The 16310-nt window shown below is 40.5% G+C and overlaps 1 protein-coding gene across 3 annotated transcripts in view; it reads right to left on the bottom strand.

Moving 5' to 3' along the window:
- Nucleotides 1-7218: 7218 nt before the first annotated feature.
- Nucleotides 7219-16310, bottom strand: part of LOC117501400 (E3 ubiquitin-protein ligase RNF19A-like) — a 34919-nt gene continuing 25827 nt past the window's right edge. For all 3 annotated transcript variants that reach the window (XM_034160278.1, XM_034160277.1, XM_034160279.1), the window contains exons 7-10: nucleotides 15281-15439; nucleotides 13260-13479; nucleotides 11224-11367; nucleotides 7219-8242 (exon numbers count right to left, since the gene is read on the bottom strand). In XM_034160278.1, coding sequence (XP_034016169.1) covers nucleotides 7459-8242; nucleotides 11224-11367; nucleotides 13260-13479; nucleotides 15281-15439 — 1307 coding nt within the window. In that variant the 3' untranslated portion in view covers nucleotides 7219-7458. The remainder of the gene's footprint in view (nucleotides 8243-11223; nucleotides 11368-13259; nucleotides 13480-15280; nucleotides 15440-16310) is intronic.

Genomic DNA, 16310 nt, shown 5'->3' with positions numbered 1-16310 from the left:
TTCACATGAAAACCAAACTACACGAACACCCTCAATCGCCTCTGCAATCCAACCTTGGATGTCTTTGCTCTGAGGTGACAGTGCTAACCACTACACCACTCACGGTCTGGTCACATGTTGCGCAATAGCTGTTGAACCATTACTCTTAATGAAAAGATCACAGAAAATTCTGCCACCACCACATGGCTGTTTTTTTTTTTTTTTTTTTTTTAAACATCAACCCGTGAATGCAGCATTACACTTTGACTAGTTACAGTCTTTGTGGAAACAATGTAGTTAAGTAGAGACTACAATGCAACAAGCAGTGTAACTTCAGATGTTGATCATTGAACATTATCTTCATGATCTACTGGTGGCCCAGATACCATACCGAGCTGAATCACAGGTCTGAGACATCAGCAGATCAGTTTCTGCAGTCTGAAAAATGGGCAGTTTTTGTGAGGGACTTTCCACTTTTCATCCAATTAACTATTTATGGACATTTCTGCATAGAGGTAAAACATCTAGCTGAAAAGTATGTGACTTTATTTTTCATTTAGTTACACTGATATGCAATTTTCTAAATATATTACACTACTTTTGTGAAACAAAGACTTTAATAAACCCATTCCTAGCAATCAAAACAGTTCATCCACATGAATAAAATGTGTATTTTTAATCAAGATTGGAAGAATTTTCACAAAATGCATTTAATTTTTTTCCCCAAGATTTAGAGCCAAATATTTCTACATACAATGTTCTTCAAAAATATGCAACATATTCTGAAAGCTGAGATCGTTGTGCACATTTTCATATGAAACTTTATCTTAAAATGGAATAACTGAAAGTATGGTAAAATCTAAAAAATATTCCTGGACCCCAGAGGATTAAAGCCCGCCTGGCTTGTCATGTGATTACTTGAAATGTGTCAATTTTCTGTGCAATCTCCTTGAAACTAGGTGAAAATGACTGAAAATGTCTGCTGTCAATTACGCTAAAGTCCAGAGAATAACTATAAGCTACAGAATGGCTCGCTTTCCACTGGCTAACATCCTAACTCTATAGCATACACCACAGAAACCTTGGCGATGCATTGTGCATAACAAAGCCCCGTGACAAAGACATTTCTAACAAGAGAGAAACCATTTTAAAAACAACCACAAATCAAAAGTTACAAATCAAAATTACACTGAATAAGCCTGCCTCTTCACTGTACTGAAAGAAAGTAGGATTTTCTATGACAATGTGGTCATTGTATCTGTTGTGTTTGTGTAATCATGCCTGTATTCATGTTTTGTGACTGAAGGGCACTCGCATGCAACCACAGCTCAAAACTGGGGCAGTGTCCCACTTCCAAAAATGACCTGAAGGGAAGAAGACATGTAGAATAAAGAGTCACAATCTTCTGTCATCTCTTAAAAGGCATCACAGATTTAGCATCAGCTGATATACCAATGTTACATAGCTACTGTGACTGTACATACCGTAATTTCCAGACTATAGAGCACACCTGAATATTAGCAACACCCACTAATTTTAAAAAGAAAAAAGAAATTGTATATAATAAGCTGTACTTGTGTATAAGCCGCGGGTCTCCACATTGTAACATGCTATATTTACACAGAAAGATGTTAGACAGAAAGATTTTTTTAACTTTTAATTAAATATGTACTGTAAATGCTTTTCCCCCCTGAAGTGTTACACGTAAATATTGATGTGCACGTCATCCAGCGTGCACGCACGGTGTCTCTGCTCCACACGGAGAACTGAATAATTTTAACTTTTTGAGTTTTCATCGGGTGCAGCCAGGATCCGATGTCTGTGGCAAATGAGACGTTAATGAGGCGCTGTGACTTTTTCGACTTGTTGCCTCAAGACAGAGAGCCGGTTTGGAAGGATGGGGGAAAGGCTCCGGTCCGCTAACTGATCTGACGGCGCAACTTGGGCACAAAATGCTGGAGAGGGACTTTTCTTCACTAAAACGAAGAGGTAATACATTATATTTATAGTGTGTGTGTGTATGAATTTACACCGCATGAGGAGCACAGCTTTCAGGCAATAAATTGACAGCATCAATTGACGTATTTCGACTTATGAAAAGCCTGTAAAAATCCACAAATTGGCCGCATCATTGTAAAAGCCGCAGTGTTCAAAGCCGGTGAAAAAAGTAGCAGCTTATAGTCCGGAAATTATGGTAATATGCAACATGCATATGATTATCCCTGAAGGTCAGGACCACTTTGTTCCTGGCACTGATTCAAGGCCAATGTAATAATCACCTATGTCCACGAATTTCAAGATTTAACTGATTCTGTGCCAGCACGTACGGTACACAACTTTGTGTATTATTTACTATCATGATACAACCTGTTCACTTCTATCATCTCACCATGATGTTAGGAACACCATTTCAAATTTCAACAACCACCAGCCAAACCCATTTCAAAGAAAACACTCCCACTTCCAGAACAGGGAACAACAGAGCTCATGAGTTTGTTCCACACTAATTTCCGGTGACATTCCAGCTGGAAGACCAACTTCCTCATCACAATACAATCACTTATAATAGATTTGGACAGTGGAACAGCCACAGCACAGACACTATAATCCACATTAAAGCTATTCTTTACTTCTACTTTCTTTCCACACTGACAAAGTTTTCAAACTTCTTTGAAACTGAGATAATAAATTCTGGAACTTAACATCTAAAGTTTACCTACACTTAAAATTTATTGCAAGACCGTGCAGCACTCAACAGAACTACTTTAACACATTCTTGTAGATAGACTATAACGTCTGGCATTCATAGTTTTAGAAACATGGGCAGCAGAGTGAATGTACCTGAGCTTGAGTTCACCAGTTTACTGTTTGATGTAAAGCCAACAGGATAAGACCCATTCCCACTTTATAATCATAACACATGCCTCCATCTGAAGGTCTACAGCTTAATCTTAAAAGTAAACCCTGGATAATTACGGAATTCTGTAATAAAACTATTAAACATACAGCAAAAGTAGAGCAACTTGGGGATTAAGGACCTTGCCCAAGGGTCTGTAGTGATTGTCCGGCCAGATTGGAGTTTGATGCAAGGATCCTCTGGTCGGAAGGCCACTGCTTAACCATTAGACCATGACCTCTCCTAATTCAAATACACTCAACAAAAATATAAACGCAACACTTTTGGTTTTGCTCCCATTTTGTATGAGATGAACTCAAAGATCTAAAACTTTTTCCACATACACAATATCACCATTTCCCTCAAATCTTGTTCACAAACCAGTCTAAATCTGTGATAGTGAGCACTTCTGCTTTGCTGAGATAATTCATCACCTCACAGATGTGCCATATCAAGATGCTGATTAGACACTATGATTAGTGCACAGGTGTGTCTTACACTGTCCACAATAAAAGGCCACTCTGAAAGGTGCAGTTTTATCACACAGCACAATGACACAGATGTTGCAAGATTTGAGGGAGCGTGCAATTGGCATGCTGACAGCAGGAATGTCAACCAGAGCTGTTGCTCGTGTATTGAATGTTCATTTCTCTACCATAAGCCGTCTCCAAAGGCGTTTCAGAGAATTTGGCAGTACATCCAACCAGCCTCACAACCGCAGACCACGTGTAACCACACCAGCCCAGGACCTCCACATCCAGCATGTTCACCTCCAAGATCGTCTGAGACCAGCCACTCGGACAGCTGCTGAAACAATCGGTTTGCATAACCAAAGAATTTCTGCACAACTGTCAGAAACCGTCTCAGGGAAGCTCATCTGCATGCTCGTCGTCCTCATCGGGGTCTCGACCTGACTCCAGTTCATCGTCGTAACCGACTTGAGTGGGCAAATGCTCACATTCGCTGGCGTTTGGCACGTTGGAGAGGTGTTCTCTTCACGGATGAATCCTGGTTCACACTGTCCAGGGCATATGGCAGACAGTGGTGTGGCGTCGTGTGGGTGAGCGGTTTTCTGATGTCAATGTTGTGGATCGAGTGGCCCATGGTGGCGGTGGGGTTATGGTATGGGCAGGCGTCTGTTATGGACGAAGAACCAGGTGCATTTTATTGATGGCATTTTGAATGCAGAGATACCGTGACGAGATCCTGAGGCCCATTGTTGTGCCATTCATCGAAGAACATCACCTCATGTTGCAGCAGGATAATGCACGGCCCATGTTGCAAGAATCTGTACAATTCTTGGAAGCTGAAAATGTCCCAGTTTTGCATGGCCGGCATACTCCCGGACATGTCACCCATTGAGCATGTTTGGGATGCTCCCCTGCTTTAAACAGTTGTATGAAGATTGTTTGGGTAGTTTCTATGGAGATAAACAGTGACATCAGAGCACATGTATAGCGCCAAATCACAACAAACAGTTGCCCCAAGGCGCTTTATATTGTAAGGCAATGGTGTGGTGGAAATTACATTTACAAGGCCAATAGTGCCCGTAGTTAAAGAATCACCCAAAAATGGATGATTTAAATTTGATCTTGCTGCTGCTGTCGGTTATAGATTATGTAGGCACATACTCTGTGATGGAAGTCTCTGAATCAATAACCCCAGAAAGTTATGCAGCTGTGTGTATATAGTAAAGTCTAGCAACTTCAAAATAAGTCATCATTCCACACCCATTTTCAATAACTGAACCAGACTCTATCACTTTCAGTCACTTAATCAAAACCGTCTGTATGCTGATGATATACTGCTCTACTGAACCAAACCATTTGTATCAGTTTTAATGGAAAGCTTAAAAGAACACTTCAAAAACAGGATTGAAAAATCATAACTAATCAGTAACTCATGGGCTACCCTTACTAGGTCATCCCACTTTTAGAAACTTCTACTTTATCCTCATTTTTAAAGTACTGAATACTTATTTAAATTTGATTTCAATTATTCCACCATGTCCACCCCTAGAACATATTTGACTATGTAAATCTTCGTAAAGCACAATGTGCCACAAATTTTACATTTCTTTTCTAACAAACTAGTTTGTCCAACTTTATTTCCTTACTTTGTTTCCGTTGTGATGTATAAAGCTAAATATCGTGACCTGGAATGTAGGTGCATGTCATGTACATTTTTGAATGTAAATAATAAACCACAATGATGCAAAATATTTTATGCCTTTTTATTTTTTTTTAACTGGAGAAAGTGAACATGTAGCAGACTCTTACTTGGAGCTCATAAGCACTGACTGCATGACAAAATAGGCACACAAGCTCAATTGAGAACATAATTTTATTGTTTTGGGGTATGCATTTACATGCACATAAGGTAAAAATTAGGAAATATATACTTTCTCCATTAGCGTGAGCTTCGTTTGACTAAGCTGGAAAACAGGACCTGGCACTAGTCTTCAAATAATGATAAAATGTTAAAGGTGTAACAAAGATTGAGATCAGACATGTTTTCACGTGATCCCCCTTGATGTTGACCAGACCAACATCGCAAACTCAGCAGGTAGACCGTGAAGCAACTCAGGAGCGAACAGGAAACGTGACTGTGCCAGGTTTACACAGGGACAGAACTTTTTTTTTTTTTTTTTTACACAAACACACACACACACACAAAAAACCATTATGTTTTTTTTTTTTTTTTTTTAAAGAGCCAAACATAACGTACATTTTGTATCTGCTACTTTAAAGTCATTCTGGGCAATAAACTCTTGTCATGGATTTCATTCTTACAACATTTTTAACAGAACTTTCACACATCCACTTAGGAGAAGTAACCAGAGAGTTATCTTTGGTAGCGTGTCAGCTAGCATACATAGCACCTTTCAGAGCACTCGGGGCAGGGATGATTTTGCATCAGGTTTCAAACCAAAGCTTTTTTAAATGAGACACATGTAATTCATGCTCTTGTGATTTTCATGCTAACAGTGAAGACGTGAGGAGGAGGAAAAACACGCACTATGGGCGTTTTCCCCCCCACCATAAAGGCACTGCTGGTCATTAAAGAAAAATTGCATACACGTCCTTAATCAAGAAGACAATGATGAAAGAAAAGCCTTAATGCAGTCAAAGTGTGACTAAAGCTCTGCATTGACATGTATTTTGATTTAGAAATTTGAATGCAAGTTTGTTAATGCATACAGTAATACATTCACTTCTGAAAATGAAATACCAGTAGACAGAAGTTGTGCTCAAACTTCGGCGCATCTACCAAACTGGTCATTGCACAACTCTTAAAGAATATTACTGTGCTGTACTGTTTATAATATGAATACAGTCAACTGGCTACAGTGTCAGTTTTTTTTTTTTTTTTTAAATATACCTTTAGTTTTAGTCTTTTTTTTTTTTTTTTTAAAGAAGTACTCATTCCCAGATGAATACATTTTTTTTTTTACATTTGCACAGGTGAAACCACAAAAAAAAAGATTATTATTATATACCAGTGCAGACTGAAACTTACAAAGTCCTTTTCAACACAATTCGCACCAAAATATAGTATGAACTTTGGACCCACACAGGGCTTCAACATAAACAACTTTCCGCAAATGGAAAAATAAAACAACGTAGCACAGGAAATGGTCTCATTCCAAAGAACAGTAATTAGGATAATTTGATTAGGAGATGGTTATAGAAAAATAACATTTTCAGTACCTTCAGAATGACCAAAAAGCGCATACTTCTGCCAAGCTCAGATTATCCTCTAACTGTATCTACACTTGGTTCAAATGTTGCCATTTCTTCTGAGCGCCACAGCCTACATCTAACTGAAAAACCCCATGTGTTTTTGAGATATCCTGCAAAACTGTCAAAAACAAAATGGGAATTTAAACAAACAAAAAAAAGGAAGGACTGGTCCTGGATTAGACTGACATCAGGAGTTAAGACAATCCTTTAGCTGTGGTGTTCTGAAACGATTATGAAGTCACACACAAACTGGTGGCACAGTGACATATCTCAAACACTTAAATCATAGTTTTGCAGATTGATAGCAGCTCAATTTCAACAGTGAGGAGCAGATATTTACTTGCTTTTGTCAGTTGTGCTGCCTGTAAGCACAGAGTAAGAACTGCCATGCATCTGGTGTAGAAGTGGAAAATCATTCTTGTGCAGAGACTGAAGGGGAAAAAGAAAAACAATCTTTCTGAACAGACACAAATCAGGTCATCAGTATTCTGCAGAGTCTCACGACACCGAAAACTCAAGTTTAGCAGCTCTCCAAAAACGGTCAACAAGTCTGACCACCAGTTTTTCCATCACTTTACTGAACGCCGTTTACTTCCCAATAATCTCGCTCCAACTTGCACTTTGTCCTTCTTACGTTGTACACTGGAACACTCATACACGTCTGACTCCTCAGAAGATAAAGTTCATAACTAGGATTACTAGAACTAGAAATCATACTAGCTTTAACACTAATCAACATTTTTCCAAAATACATGCTCCACTCGAAGTGAAGTTAGATGTAAAGGCAACTGCGCTAGCAGCAGTGACGCAACCGATACCAGAGATATGAAGACAGTTTGTTTAGATATCGGTCTGTATGCAGTGCTTTCTAGCTGGGCTCACAGGCTGGAGTGCAGTGTTGTTAGCCTCTTCTTTTAGGTTCTCGTCTTCGACATCGTCTCCGCTCTCCTCGGTGATGTGCAGAAATGTCCCTCCACTGCCCTCTTCTGGAAAAGCAGGAGGAGACGAGGACAGTGTGTGGTGGGTGAAGGCTGTACGGTTACTCTGAGTTGTGTAATGCTGCAAGCGCTCGTCCTCCACCTCAGGCATCGGTGTGACAGAGACGTCATTAAAGGCAGTGCTAGTATGAGGGTAAGGGCTAATCGGAAGGGGTGGAGATGGTTTTAAGGTTTCAGGATCCGAGGAGCTGAGCTCTGACGAGAAGTGGCTACAGTGCGAGTCGGCCACTGAGGGCAGGCTGCCGCTTAAGGATGGTGAATCAAACTCTGAGGAGTTGGTGCTACGCTGGTCCAGGAGCTGAGCATCAATGTCTTCTCGCATCTCATGAATTTTCATTTCATCTTTACTGCTGCTACCGCCGGCCTTTTTCCAGAGCTTTCCTTTGCTCTTCTTGCCCCCTGAGGAGGATGAGCTAGACGGTTGCTCCTTTGACCACGGAGAAGACGGGCAGCACTGGCTGTCGTGGTGTGCATAGCAGCAGGTGGAGGAGCACAAGCACATGCCACCGCTCGCTCCTTTCAGGCCAGCACTGCTACAACTGGCTTCATCCAGGCTGCTACTGGCGCTGCCGTGCCTCACCTTCTGTTTGGACTCTACATCTGCCTGCACTTCCAGACTGTTGTCTCTGTAAGAACAACGGGGGGTGTGTCATGTCAGTATTGGTAACATGCTCACTCACCACGACAATCAGTTTGACACAACTGAGTGCGTATGTAACCAACATGTCCCCATTTCCATCAAGCATATAAAAATAAATGCAATTTGAGCAGAGCGCATGTTGTCATTTTAAAACAGATTTATGCAGCTGATGGAAATACACCATTTCAAAGAAGAATGAACTTTTAATTCTTGAGAATATTGAAAAAATACTCTAAATATAAACACAGCACAAAGTGGCTTCAAACAGTCAACATACCGGCTCTTGTTCAAGGTGAGGCACTCTTTCATTTGAATTAAACTCAAAACCTTCTCATAGCAGCACTGTTGTGGAGTGCACTGTTTCCACTTGGACTTATTTTTCAGAACTTTCTGGCAATCACTGAGGAACACCGATTAGTGTTGAGGAGAGTCAGAAATTACAGCAAAATATGTCTCCATCTGATTGCTATCTTTTGTCGTAACCCTCTGGAGTCGACTGACACGCCTCCAAAGTCACATGACCAACTAAAGCAGACGTAACACCCAATCTGGTGCACTCTGAGCCTACGCTTGAATGCATCGGGTACATGTTGAAGGTGCGGGCTTGAACCTATGTACCAGTTTTTAAATTTTGTTGATAGGAATCATGATTTTCTTTTTTTTTTTTTACAACATGCTTCTTCCTGAATATTATGGTCATTTTTGGTGTCCTTGATCACAGACCCCACATGAGTTTGCTTGTATAGCGCTCTTCAAGCAGGAAATGTGCAACATGAGTTTTTCTTTCATCTCTCCTGTCTGCCCGTAGTAACTACAAGTAAATAAATAAACTCTCACAAATTTCTTTTTATTATTGGTGGGAATTGCACGACCTAGCAAATAAAAAATGATCTCCAATCCAAATAATTTGGTTGATGAGGTAAGGAAAATTGTGGGTGATTTTAGCACGGAGAGAGGAAAGCAGCAGTTTTGATATTTGAGAGATTTGTGATATTTGGCATGTTTGGAGCATATATTTAGTAAATGATAAATGGACGGCATTTTTTATAGCGCTTTTCCATCTGCATCAGAGGCTCAAACCGCTTTACAATAATGCCTCACATTCCACCCAATGTCAGGCTGCTGCCATACAAGGTACTCACTACACACCAGGAGCAACTAGGAGATTAAGGACCTTGCCCAAGGGCCCTTAGTGATTTTCCGGTCAGGCTGGGATTTGAACAGAGGATCCTCTGGTCTCAAGCCCAACACTTAACCACTAGACCATCACCTCCTCTATTTAGTCTGTCAAGGAGTGTATTTAGTGTGTTAGTGTTGTCGTTTATTTGTTTTGTGCATCAAAATAATGAGACATTCCATGAATGAGAGCAGGTGCTTCAGGGTTTTTTGTTTGTTTTTTAAATCAGCTGGAGGGAAACGTCAGAGTCTGAACCAGACCGCGAGGATTCTGATTGATAAAGTGGATGATCTCTCTATTGATCTGGATGAGCTACGAGAGCAGGCGGATCCATTGTTGTGCACACAGAGATCTGCGCAGCGGATTGGACGGCACGCCCTCTGCTTCCAGGTCTCCACTCGCACATGCAGCAGAGCACGCCCCAGCTCTGACTCCTGGAACACGGAGGAGGACATTGCCGACACTGCGCCAGCAATAAGCAGTTCCAGCTACAGCGAACGCCAGGAGTCCAAGTAGAGACACTTTTCCCCAAAAGTTCAAGAGACCTTTTTCTTTTGACACTGACACAGTCAAGACAATCTGCACCAATACCAACAAATGCTGCAAAAAAACAAGGAATTAGGGAACAAATATAAATGGACTGATAACTGAGATGGAAGATCTGTACAAATTTTTTGGGCTTCTGATGTACAGGTCATTGGTGTTGCTGCCAAGTTTCCAGGACTACTGGAAACAGAATCATATTTGTCTGTGCCCCTTCCAGCTAAAGTAATGACAAGAGACATGTTTAGATCCATATTTTGGAACATCCACCTCAGTGACCCAGATGAGGATGTAAAAAACTGATAAAAAAAAAAAAGGGCCAGGCCATGACAAACTGTTTAGAGTCAGTCCTCTTTATGATGAGATCATCAGTGCCTGCGAGGCTTATTACCACCCGGGGAGGCAGCTGGGAGTGGATGAAAGGATGGTGGCAATGAAGGCAAAAACTGGAATGACAATATATGAAGGACAAGCCAACTAAATGGGGGATGAAACTTTTGTGTTGGCTGAGTCAAGCAGTGGCTACACCATCAGGTTCATGTTATATACTGGGAAGACTGTGACCACAAGAGAGCATAGGCTGTCCTATGACGTGGTCATGAATCTGATTCAGCCATCCTCTCTTTGTACTGGGTACCATATTTACAAGGACAATTTTATTCAAGTCCCAAACAGTTCATAGATCTGGCCAAAATTAAGTTTTGAGCATGTGGCACCTACAAGGAGAACAGAAGAGGATGCCCCAGAGGGAGGGCAAATTCTCTCAACAAAAATTGTGTAAGACGATCTGTGACATGGATCAGAGAGGGGCCTCCGGTGTTTGTGAAGTGGATGGACACACAGGAGGTGTCTGTGTGCTCCACCATCCATCCTGCATTTTCAGGTGAGACAGTGTGGAGAACGGTGAAGGATGGACGCAGGACATTTCCTGTCCTACACCAGTCAAGGCCTACAATAAAAACATGGGTGGAGTTGACCTGTCCGACCAGCTCATCCAGTACTCCTCCACCTACAGGAAAAACTGCTCGCTGGTACAGGACAGTGTTGCTGCACTTCCTTGACGTTGCAACCACAAATGCATTCATCTTGCACCGTGAGATAAACAGTGTCAAGAAAGTGCAACCCATAGCACACAAAGATTTCATGGTGGAGCTGGTGTGTCAGCTAGTACAACAGATGGACGAGACCTAGTGTGACAGCCCTGTATGGATTACAACATACAAGGTTAGTTCGGTCTGTCTGCTGACCTTTCCAACGGCATGTAAGCATTGAGGATGGATCCTGCCATGGCTTTTGTACTGGCATTGTCGCTGATTGTTCCCAGGCTGACAGTTGCCGACTCTCCACTCAGACTGCACCGCTCCTTCTGGACGTCAGCCTGCACCTCCATCCTGAACACACAACACTTACATTATGGCATGCAGTGGTCTTAAAAAAAAAACCTATTTCATTTGAGATGATTCACATAGGCGTGGATGGCAAAGCAACATCTGCTTGTTAAATGTGCCAATTATGACAATGAAAATTACAGGCATGTTTCAACAGTTTAGTAACTATAATTATTAGTACATGCTGACTTATACTGACATCTTTAATAGTACAGATCCAGAGTGATTACAGCTGCAACTATTAATCAACTATGAAATTAATAGTTCAGATTTTTTTAATATCCAAACTCTGATTTCAGTATACACCACTATATAGTAGTGTTCAGAATAATAGTAGTGCTATGTGACTAAAAAGATTAATCCAGGTTTTGAGTATATTTCTTATTGTTACACGGGAAACAAGGTACAAGTAGATTCACACTCTTAAGGCTATGAATTGGGCAATTAGAAAAAAAAAAGTAGAAAAGGGGGTGTTCACAATAATAGTAGCATCTGCTGTTGATGCTACAAACTCAAAACTACTATGTTCAAACTGCTTTTTTAGCACTCCTGTGAATCACTAAACTAGTATTTAGTTGTATAACCACAGTTTTTCATGATTTCTTCACATCTGGGAGGCATTAATTTTGTTGGTTTGGAACCAGATTTGCTAGTTTACTAGTGTGCTTGGGGTCATTGTCTTGTTGAAACACCCATTTCAAAGGCATGTCCTCTTCAGCATAAGGCAACATGACCTCTTTAAGTATTTTGACATATCCAAACTGATACCTGGTATGCGATATACAGGACCAACACCATAGTAGGAGAAACATGCCCATATCATGATGCTTGCACCACCATGCTTCACTGTCTTCACTGTGAACTGTGGCTTGAATTCAGAGTTTGGGGGTCGTCTCACAAACTGTCTGCGGCCCTTGGACCCAAAAAGAACAATTTTACTCTCATCAGTCCACAAAATATTCCTCCATTTCTCTTTAGGCCAGTTGATGTGTTCTTTGGCAAATTGTAACCTCTTCTGCACATCTTTTATTTAACAGAGGGACTTTGCAGGGGATTCTTGCAAATAAATTAGCTTCACACAGGCATCTAACTGTCACAGCACTTACAGGTAACTCCAGACTGTCTTTGATCATCCTGGAGCTGATCAATAGGTGAGCCTTTGCCATTGTGGTTATTCTTCTATCCATTTGATGGTTGTTTTCCTTTTTTCTTCCACGCATCTCTGCTTTTTGTTTTGTCCATTTTAAAGCATTGGAGATCATTGTAGATGAACAGCCTATAATTTTTTTGCACCTGCGTATACGTTTTCCCCTCTCCAATCAACTTTTTAATCAAACTACGCTGTTCTTCTGAACAATGTTTTGAACGTCCCATTTTCCTCAGGCTTTCAAAGAGAAAAGCATGTTCAACAGGTGCTGGCTTCATCCTTAAATAGGGGACACCTGATTCACACCTGTTTGTTCCACAAAATTGACGAACTCACTGACTGAATGCCACACTACTATTATTGGGAACACCCCCTTTCCTACTTTTTTTTTTTTTTTTTCTAATAGCCCAATTTCATAGCCTTAAGAGTGTGCATATCATGAATGCTTGGTCTTGTTGGATTTGTGAGAATCTACTGAATCTACTGGTACCTTGTTTCCCATGTAACAATAAGAAATATACTCAAAACCTGGATTAATCTTTTAGTCACATAGCACTACTATTATTCTGAACACTACTGTATGTGGATACATTCTGCTTTATTTTACTAGTTTCTTTTATTTAATTTCTGACTTTTTATTGGCCTAGCAACTATGTTTATGATTATTCTGAAAATAAAAAAATACTAGCCCTAAAAGTGATATAGGAAAGGCACGTAAGGAGGTAAGCACCCAGCCTCAGCCTGTTACCTGTTATAGCAGCTTCCAGACAGGCTGCCAGTGATGCTGGTCCCAGCGAGGGCTGTGGTACTGGCGTTGTCACTCAAGTTGTCGCGCTGAGTGGAACCCATTCCACAGCGCTCCATGTGGCTACCACTGACACTGAGGCTCAGGCCTGTCAGGCCACCCACACTCGCTCCATCTCCGAGGCTGGGATTGTTGAGCCGTGTTTCTGCTACAGACGTTGTGTCTGAGGAGAAAAGACAGAAATAGAGAATACAGCAATTCAGCATTTCAGTAAGTTTTAGATAAGCAGAAGAAAGGATAGCTAGATGGCGACCACCATATTAGTTCAAACTGAGGCACAGCATGAAAAGTTGACACGCTCCCTGTGTGTGTCACTAATGCACAAAACTCAACACTGGTGTTGTGATCAACAATAAACTGCAGTGACACTGCGGGGATGTGGACAGAGATACATCAAGCTGATGTTTGAGTTGCTAATCAACTCTGTGCCTTAGTGGTTGCTGGCTGTTCCAAATCAACTTCATCTCAGCTGAGGATGACCGGTAAGACTGTTCTTCCAGACGTTAGCAAATAACTTGTGGTTACGTACTATTGTTTGAACTTAAGATTTCGGAATCTGCAGCTATGTAGAAAGGACTTGTGTAAATCTGTGATACTGTTTCTTGAATGTGTGCCAAGCTTCCTGGATGTTCCCATTTTACCGTGCGTTGGTCAATGCACTGAATGCTGACAAAAACCCTTTTATGTTTGTCATAGGAAACATACAAGGTGTAGGAGATTAGAGGCCATCACATGTTAAAAGAAATTTTGGAATTTTCAGCATCAGTGCATGAATAATCTAACTGGGTGCATGTTTAGTTTTGACTGTGTGTTGATTTCAGAAAACCCAAAATAAATTAAAAACTTGTGTGGCAAATTGTTAATGCCTTAATATATTAATGCGTAATCTCGAAAAAAGAATGAAAGGCCTATACTTTAATTTTATGACCTATTGGTTCAGTTTCACAAATGCAGCATAAAATAAAAAAAATTTGATTATGATAAACAGAAACAACAGATTTGCTAACTGAAAAACATGTGTCATGCCTTAATTTCCTGAAGCTGTACTGCAAATAAATTCCCAGGACAGAAGTTCGCAAATACAATCTACAGACTGGAGGACAGTGAAGGAAAGAAATGTGTCAACGGGATTTTAAGAAACCTAAAAATGCACATAGAGAAGGGGGATCATGTGACCTGAGACAACAGCAGCAAACAAAAAACTGCAGTTCACAACTGTAATCTTAATTATTATTATTTTTATGTTTTGGTGTTTTACACAAGGATTACATTACAAGAAATTGATGAATGTTTAAATGTGAATAAATGCTGTCATATATTGTGACAATGGAAAGGTTCAATTCTTGGCTGTCATATGAATGAATTTATTCACAGTGTTGACAAAAGCTGTGAGAAATATAATTCCCATCACCTCCTGCAAAACCGAAGAGCTCGACCTTACTCGGGCATCAGCATGACAGTGACAAACGGATGTTACCAGGAAAAACAACTGATACGGCGTGTGTTATTTCACACATATCACACCCCATGAATTGTTTTGGCATTTGTTGCACAATAAACAGAAACAATGTGACAGATGTGGGTGTAGTTATGCTTAAAAACACAAAAGGTACTTTCCAAACAGTCACTGTGCTACACCTCAGAAGGCTGTGACTATGAATATCACCCTATCTGAAGTAGCTGTATGTGTAAGAAATATAAATAAATTAGGCTTATTCTTTTGTTGATGAATAGCAATTTCACAATACTTGTGAATTGCTAACCTGGTTGAATAACAGATTAGCAGTATTGCCAAATGATAAACTGAACAAGCATGCAAAAGTGAAAGCACAAAGAAATGTCCTGATTGCCAAATTCCCACCAGCAGACTTTCAAGTTGGGAAATCGACAGAATTATGTTACTCCTAGTCTACTTCTGGTCTTTTATCAGTCATTATAATCATGCGGCAAATAGGGACACTTACCTGTAGCTGCTGCTCCACTACCGATGTTATCATTTTCATCATCAAACTCGATTCGCACCCCTTTGCCATTGCCTGCAGACACTCCACAGCCACCACTGCGGCACAGTGAGATTGGAACAACCCCGTAAACATACGCCAGCATGATGGGAACACCAATGCCTACAAAACAGTAGTAAAACAAACAAACATTACATTTAAAACCCAGATTCAATAACATTTTTATACAGGAGTGAGGAAAAACAACAATGTGCCCAATAAAGCTCATACTCTAAATACACTGAGAATCATGGATTGTCACCGGTATTAGTTGCCAAAATGTTGGTATCGTGATATCACTTATTTAAAGATGGGTGAATGCATCTACAGTAGCCAGACTGCCAATCCTAACACTAGCTCCAAATATCTGTAACCACGGACCTGACTGACTTACCATAGCTCTGAACAAACTCAGCAGAAAATGTTTCCCAAATAAAATCCTGACAGAATGGTAAAAAATCCCTTAACCAGAGTAAGCAGGTATACAACCCCTGGCAAAAATTATGGAATCACCGGCCTCGGAGGATGTTCATTCAGTTGTTTAATTTTGTAGAAAAAAAAAAAGCAGATCACAGACATGACACAAAACTAAAGTCATTTCAAATGGCAACTTTCTGGCTTTAAGAAACACTATAAGAAATCAAGAAAAAACATTGCTGCAGTCAGTAACTGTTACTTTTTTAGACCAAGCAGAGGGAAAAAAAAATATGGACTCACTCAATTCTGAGGAATAAATTATGGAATCACCCTGTAAATTTTCATCCCCAAAACTAACACCTGCATCAAATCAAATCTGCTCGTTAGTCTGCATCTAAAAAGGAGTGATCAAACCTTGGAGAGCTATTGCACCAACTGGACTGACATGAATCATGGCTCCAACACGAGAGATGTCAATTGAAACAAAGGAGAGGATTATCAAACTCTTAAAAGAGGGTAAATCATCACGCAATGTTGCAAAAGATGTTGGTTGTTCACAGTCAGCTGTGTCTAAACT

Source organism: Thalassophryne amazonica, chromosome 20 (genome assembly GCF_902500255.1).
Source record: "Thalassophryne amazonica chromosome 20, fThaAma1.1, whole genome shotgun sequence".
In the NCBI taxonomy this organism is placed as follows: Eukaryota; Metazoa; Chordata; class Actinopteri; order Batrachoidiformes; family Batrachoididae; genus Thalassophryne; species Thalassophryne amazonica.
This window is presented reverse-complemented; position numbering and strand designations above follow the sequence as displayed.